We start from the raw sequence: 7745 nt of genomic DNA, 5'->3' as shown, positions 1-7745 counted from the left end.
ATAAAGCTTACAAATCTAGCTTAGGCTACACTGACAAATGGAGAGGATTTGGAAGATGTTCAGATAAATCCCAGTTCTCGTGGCCAAGTTGAGCATCCACAAACAATATTTCTTCCCCGACTTCTCAGGAAGTTGGGGGTCAGAGATCAGGACCCAGCACAGCGGAGAGACACTCCATTGTCATGCACGATAGCTTTTGTCAATTGGAGCACCGACTTCTAAAAGGAAATGTTTTATCGGCAGTATTCCCCCCCACGCTCCTTCGAGGGAAAGCAGTATTAAGTGGAAACATCAAACTGACATGAGACTGAAAATAATAAATGTTTTATTGAGCCCCACAAACAAAAGTGTCAGATTACAGCCAAAGGTTTGCACACCATGCATTCAGAAGAAAAGTAACACTTTCCATATAAAGTTCACAGTACAAGGATTTCAGAGCATTCAATTCAAATATACTATCTAAAAAAAAAACACACTAAAAATCAGAAACGGCCACAAACAGAATTACATCATCTCTATCATTTTTAAAATAACAAACGTTATTTGAGTCAATGTATCATAAATAAATAAATAAAATCCACTGACACAAAAGTAGGCTTTGATAAATCTGACATGTACATGACTAATTGGCAATAAAAACAGCAAAATAAACTGATGTTAGCTAATTAAGATACTGCAACTAAAAATGCTGCCAGTGAGTAGTGTTTGAAAATGAAAGCAAAAACATGGCATTCTAAATACGGCATGATTAGGGAGAAAGGACATTTTAAAATGGACTCAAAATCCCTGAGCTCCCAGGCACTTAGGAATACTGAAGGAAACTCTTTAGAAAAAAAAGCAAAATCTCTCCGGTTCTTGGCCGACACGCAGCCACAAACAGTTAGGATTCACGTTCAGCGGCGTTTAATTTGATAGGATGGATCAGAAGCTTTACTACACATTTTCAATCAAAACCGTTCAGCAGAAAAAAAGATAACAAAAACCATTTAGCACTCTTGAATCGGTTCTTTAAGGGGGACAAAGAGTCCCTCACAAAAATAAATCTACACAGGCAGTAAGTACTAATACCTACCTTGGTACCATTTCATAATGTTCTATTAAGAACAGTTCAGTTAACACTGGCATAGAAACATCTGAAAAGTTGACCAGGGGGCCTGTATCATGAAGCAAGATAAGTGGGTTAGCTGGATATCTTTGGGCTTAAGTCGTTCTCCGGTATCACAAAGCTGGCTCACTTTCAGCCAAGGTAGACCACCATGGTAATCTATGCTGCACAGCTAACCTGCTCCTGTTAATTGCAATAAACGGATATAGAAAGTAAGCTGAGAAATTACATCGTGATGCAGATTTGTAAAAAGTCTGAATTCATGCTTTGTCAGGTCTGTCCGCAAGAAGTCATGCAAAACAGCAGTGTGAACACAGCATTACACTTATTTATATATATATATATATATATATCTATATATCTATATATCTATATATATCTATATATCTATATATATATCTATATATCTATATATATATCTATATATCTATATATATATATCTATCTATCTATCTATCTATCTATCTATCTATCTATCTATCTATCTATCTATCTATCTATCTATCTATATATATATATATATATATATATATATATATATATATATATATATATATATATATATATATATATATCTATCTATCTATCTATCTATCTATCTATCTATCTATCTATCTATCTATCTATCTATCTATCTATCATATATATATATATATATATATATATATATATATATATATATATATATATATATATATAGCCACACTTAGAAATATGTCCTCTTACTTCTTAAGCTTTTTATCCTATTCTACTTGTGCAATTATACTGAATATCACCTTTGACTAGCACAATTACCTAATTTCCCTGTGGGTTGTTCTGTGTCATATTACGTAATCCTCTCATGGTTCTTTTGATGTTGCATGCAATTAAAAGCTCTGCCTCTTTCACGTGAACACACCCGTAGCTGGATCAGTTAACCCAGAGTTAACCCAGAGTTAACCCAGAGTTAACCCAGAGTTAACTGAGCCAGGTGAAAACCAGCTTTGGGGCACTGGTTATCAAAGACCGCCAATGTAAAGACTCGGTGAAGCCAGGTAACCCAAAGAGAGCCAGACTAAGTTAAACTTGCTTTGTAAAAACAGACCCCAGCTCTCTCTGCATTTGTGTTGTTGATACCAGTAGCCTGCTGGTCACAAAAAGCCCTAAGGCCCAATACTGCAACAGACCGTGTCCATCACCTGTCTCCTCTCAATAAACCTTGACCAAAACTTCTGTTTTGGCCACAAACAAGGTGCATTCTGTCTGCATTTGTGTGTTTTTAATGAAATGTCCCCTTTTATCGGTCGTTATGCTGTTGCAGCCCTCGGCTGTCTGCAGGTAGAACCGTGTGGCACTCCCGTTTCCCTCAAGTTAGTTCTGCATTAGGTACTGGTGGAAGTAGATTCCAAACAGAGAGCTGATGAGCTGGCAGGCAGCCACCCACCACGTCAGGAAGGCGAAGAAACCTCGGAAGAAAAGTGGAGTGAGGACGGACCGCAGCGCTGTGAAGGCCTCGGTTAGGCGTGCTACTGTGGCCTGGATGTCCTCCTCCATATCCTCCATCCCCTCGTCATCTTCGTCCAGACCCCCGGGCAGCACAGGCGCCGCTGTGGGCATCACCAGTGCTGGTGTTACCCCGGGGGTCTGCTCTGCACCGGCCACCCAGGAAAAGTCCCCTGTAGGATTGGTAGAGATCAGTCAATATTTGGATCTTACCACTCAACTTGGGAGGAAAAAGTAAGTAAGTAGGCTCTCAAGAAGAAACCGTTACTGGTGTATATGTATATGTTTGACCGAGACAAGAACTTGATATTACTTGACTTACTATGGATGTTTCTAATATGTAACTCCACTGTAGCTGCAAATGTCTCAATGGGATATTACAGGAATGGTTCGACATCTTGGGAAACATGCTTTACCACTCTCATATTTGTCTTGATAATATGTGACCACAGCCAGCAGCTAGTTAGCTATCCAGGTTAGATAGCCTGGCTCTGTGCGTAGGTAACAAACTCTACTAGAACCTCTAAAGCTCACTTATTCACATGTTGTATCTTGTTTGTTTAATCTGAAGTGTAATTACAGGGGGTTATGTGCTGGACTATTCTTGGTTTCCCCATTTCCAGACTGTATGGTAAGATAAGCTAGCCGGCTCCTGGCTGTAGCGTCATATTTAACAAACTGATATGAGAGTGGTATCGGTCTTCTCATCTAACTCTCCACAAGAGAATAAGCACATTTCCCAGAATGTCAAGCTATTGCCATAAATCTACATTTGACTCACTGGGGAAAAAGTACAAAACACACAAAGATCAAGTGTGGCTTCTTCCTCACATGCAGTGTTCATGATGGTGGTGGTATTTTACCTTACCTAGTGCCTTGAGTGCCAGTGTGGAGAACAGGATGAGAAAAACAGGAACCAGATACTGGAGAGTAATTACAGTCAGGTAGCAAAAGATCCGTGTGACCTGAAAAACAGCACATTTATTGTCAGTTTACACATCACATGCAGTTACTTTTCCACTGCCCAGTAAACCTTCACTTTATGTAAAAACTATTGAATTCAGAAGGTTAACCCGCCATTGTTCAAATATCTGACCTTCCTCTGAATGTCAATAGCAGCGATGCGTCCCGCCTCCTTCTTCATCTGCTCCACCCACTTCTGAGCCAGATTGAGGTAGGCCTGCAGGTGGTAACGAGTCAGTGCTAGCCGCAGCACACACAACGCCACGATGATCCACAGGCGCATGCTGTCAAATGTTTCACTGGAAACTCTGCAAGCGTGAGATTAGGAGAGGATCCGAAAAAGTCAAATGTGCCATTTGGAGGACATCTTGCATTAGTGGCCATTGTTTCGGTCTCGAGAATTGAGAGAGTAGTAGTTGGAATGGACAAAATGAGCAAATATGTATGTGCACTCACAATGTGACGGAGTTCTTCCCCATAGGTGCATTGGCCAGGAAGTCCCTTGCAATGGGTTTCACCCACAGAACCAACACAATGACTGGAGACAGGAAACTCATATGCAGCAGAATCCTGCAGGAAACAATAACGACACCTAAGAGAGTGAAATACTGCTAATATAGTAGGGCTGCTCGATTAGGGGAAAAAAATATAATCACGATTATTTCGGTCAATATTGAAATCACGATAATTTAACACGATTGCTCGTTGACTTCTGGAAAGATGTTGCAATTAATGAACTTATAAAACAGTGGAAAAAGTTAAATAAATAAAAAAAATGTGAAATTTGCCTTAATACTTTTCCTATTTAAAACTTAATTTTTTCATTCAGAACACAAGAGAAAATAAGAGGTTACTTGCAAAACGTAATGAGCTAAAGAATTGTTTTTCTCGATCATTGGGAGCCGAAATCATAATCACGATTAAATTCTGATTAATTGCACAGCCCTATAATATAGGTGTTTAATAAGACATGGAGTACATTGCTTGTTGTGGTAGTGAATGCATCAGTTCTTACTGGACGAGTGGTCGGTCTGAGTTCATCTGTACAGCATCTAGATGAGTCTGAGCCATCCGCAGGCCGGGGAAGGCCAGGAGAGCCCCAATGTAAGAACAGACAGCAGCCAGAACGAGCTTCACCGTCAGCTTGGTCACTGGGATTCTGAAGGGAGTCAAAACAACAACCGAATGTAGCTGCGTCGAGCACAGATATTTGTCAAGTAAAGTCTGTTACTGGCTCATGCACAGTACTTAACCAAGCTGGTGTCGTCGTCATAAGTTGTCTTTGCGGGGACAGAATACTTACGACCAGTCAGCGTAGCCCTGCTGTTTGGCAAAGACTTCCAAGTTGTCAAAGAGATTGGAAAAGCCCGACTCCAGGCCGAACTCCAGGTAGTCCTCTCTGACCACCAGCACCAGCATGGCCACGAGCAGAGACAGGAAGCCAAAGGCAAGGCACACCGAGCGCTCGCCGCCCTCTTCAGAGCGGAAGTAGTGGCTCATCAGAGTGTGAAGGGTCTTTCTGGGGGTTGTGGGTTAAATTAAAACTAACGAGGAAAAAGTTACCATCCAGTCCAATTAGAGATGTTTTCCGATACTGGTATCGGCTCCGATACTGCCTAAAACGCCGGTATCGGGAAGTACTTGAGTTTATGCACCGATCAGATACCACGTAATAAAGCCCTAAAGAAAAAAATACGTTAAAGTAGTTTATTTATGTTCTTTTTCCGTTATAACTGACTGTCAAACTGGAGAATAAAAGAACGTTCTGTGGCATTCATGTTTCACAAAGAGTTTAACCTGAGCCAGACTGACAAAGATAGAAATAATATCACATCCATACATGGATAGTAGTATACAGTTCTTAAAACATAATAAAATATATGACACACTGGTATCGGATCGGTACTCGGTATCGGCCGATACGCAAGTTCAGGTATCGGAATCGGGAAGCAAAAAATGGTATCGGACCATCTCTAAGTCCAATCCCCATATATTAGGCCACTTTATCTTTAGTTTATTAACTGGTTTTAAAATATCCAAAGTCTTTTTAATATAAAGTTTCACCACTAGCACACATCCTAACAATAAGATGTTTGTTAATCGTTCATGCAAAACATTAGAGACTGCAGCTCTAGAACAAGTTAATTGTGTTTTGTAGTATCAATCCGTAATGATGTTTACAGACTTATCCGTCACGACAAAGTGACTTCACAGTTGAAGGATACAGACTGAAGAGAACAGTCAAGACACACCAGATGGCTCCGATATTGACCTCTTTGCTGGCATCCACAACACTGTAGTAACACTCAGTGAACATGAAGACACCTGTTGCATAGACTGCAAAATCTATCAGCCACTGGTACTCCAGGAAGAAACGCAGCACTGAAAGTAGAAACCAGACGGAAAAAAAAACATTGGTAGGCTCAGAAGAATATTTTGTGTACTACCTGTTAATTAAAACTGTGATCCATACATTGTTTTTAAGGCAAGGACTATAAAAAAAAAAAAAATGTAAATACTGTATATGCATTGTGAGTCAATACCTGAGCTTGAGCAGTGTTTGTACTTGTACAATGTCACTGTGATAAAGATAAAAAAGGAGTGTTTATTTTACCAAGAGCGTCAATGGCGTTGACTGGAGCTTTCTCCAGGTGAAGGTCGATGTCTTTGGGCACAGTGAGAGGCTTGCTCTCCCCATTCTGTCTCCTAGAAATCAAACAAAGAAGACACGACGATGTAAAAAAAATTAAAAAATAAACTGCTGTTATTGAGAAGAGAAAAAAAACAAAAGGAGAGACAAAGGCCAGCTTGTCTGGATAAGACTTTTTTTTTCTTCTCAAAAGTGAAGTATAGCACTGGCAACAAAAGGTAAACCTATTTCAGAGAGTGAAAGACCAATGAGTTATATGTTTTCAAGGCAATTTCTTCCTGCAGACTGCATTACTTTGCTGTGTCTCCTTTCTGAATCATCAGACCCTCCCCCAACTCCCACCTGTCTCTCCTGGTCTGTTTAGGCATCTGCTTCCCAGCCAATGCACACAGCTCTCCTTCTGACGGGTGTTTGAACCGGAACAAACTGAAAGAAAAGAAGAAAAAAAAGGCATGCACATGTATGTGCATAATGTACAACCTGATTGTAAGGGTGATAAAGCATAATACCTGCCATTGCAGATTAGCCAGCGTGCAAATGAGCAGTGTGGAGCCATCCTCTGCATAATGCTGGCAGCCAGCAAGCTGACCACCAGCTGAATTCCCATCAGCGCCTGCAAGAGCAAACACACACGTTTAAGTATGAGATCCAACTATAAACTACATATTTGGACACGAAAACATCTAACGTTATGTGTCAGTATGTAAATGCGTCAGAGACGGTCAGAGAGTATGTGTGCCTTCTCCACAACTGTGACAGTCAGTCAAGACAGTATTTCATTTTGACTCGGCCTACTAGACCCAAGAAAGTTTCAAGAATAGGTAACGTTAGTTTGATCGAATTTACACGAAAGGTAAGTTTGTCCACATATCACAGGCTGCAGAAGAAGCTAGCTAAGTCTAACGTTAAATGCTAAAAAGCTAACAGTAACAACTAAGTCCAACAACCTTAAACATAGAATGTGTTGAAAGCTCCTGCAAAATGAATGAAAGTTAGCAAATGGCTATCGTGCTAATTTTAGCTAAACTTCACCACCTGTCAGTGCTGCTGCAAACGTTAGTTAGCTAGCTAGCATTAGCACACTAGCTCTTATAGGCACCATACAAGAAAAATTAGCTCGCTGGCGAATTTACCAGTATACTGGTGTGTGAATTAACTTACCATCTCGTTTCTCGAAAGAAAGACGTGGTCAAAACCAGAATAGATACCGGAGCTTATTCACATGCAGGAAAGTCTTGACAGCTGAACCAACTGACATGTGAAACTGCTGAATGTCCCGGATGTGGTAGTGGAGTCGCGCTGCCTTCAGTTGCTCCTCGAAAGCTTTGTAAATTGGACGACTTTTGATTTCTACCAGCACAACAACTGCTGCTCAGAGATAGGAAGTAAAGTAGCCGTTCTCTTTTTACATACATGACATTACATTATTTTTTTAAATCAAAAACACAAGGTAAGATAAAATTGTAAACCAGTGACGCAGTCAGATTTAGCAACAACCGCATCTAGGCCTGCTACTGTCAGGTTAACAATGATAATCGTTAATAA

General features: G+C 40.3%; 1 protein-coding gene across 1 annotated transcript; it reads right to left on the bottom strand.

The window, feature by feature from the left end:
* Window positions 1-1768: 1768 nt before the first annotated feature.
* Window positions 1769-7500, bottom strand: tmem161a (transmembrane protein 161A). Its single transcript, XM_078259290.1, has 11 exons — window positions 7362-7500; window positions 6710-6813; window positions 6543-6626; window positions 6165-6256; window positions 5776-5932; window positions 4854-5069; window positions 4566-4709; window positions 4007-4120; window positions 3684-3858; window positions 3456-3552; window positions 1769-2760 (listed from the first exon to the last, which is right to left on the bottom strand). Exons 1-11 carry the CDS (start codon window positions 7362-7364, stop codon window positions 2456-2458), a joined length of 1491 nt encoding a protein of 496 aa, XP_078115416.1. The 5' UTR covers window positions 7365-7500; the 3' UTR covers window positions 1769-2455.
* Between the last annotated feature and the right edge of the window lie 245 nt (window positions 7501-7745).

Source organism: Sander vitreus, chromosome 9 (assembly GCF_031162955.1).
Source record: "Sander vitreus isolate 19-12246 chromosome 9, sanVit1, whole genome shotgun sequence".
NCBI lineage: Eukaryota > Metazoa > Chordata > Actinopteri > Perciformes > Percidae > Sander > Sander vitreus.
The sequence above is the reverse complement of the archived record's forward strand: the minus strand, read 5'-3'. Positions and strand labels throughout refer to the sequence as shown.

Excerpts from the sequence above, each read along its gene's own strand:
- tmem161a (XM_078259290.1), bottom strand. Across the intron at positions 6,627-6,709 it reads TGGCTAATCTGCAATGGCAG|TTTGTTCCGGTTCAAACACC; the intron begins GTATTATGCTTT and ends CTTTTCTTTCAG. Across the intron at positions 5,933-6,164 it reads CAACGCCATTGACGCTCTTG|TGCTGCGTTTCTTCCTGGAG; the intron begins GTAAAATAAACA and ends TTCTACTTTCAG.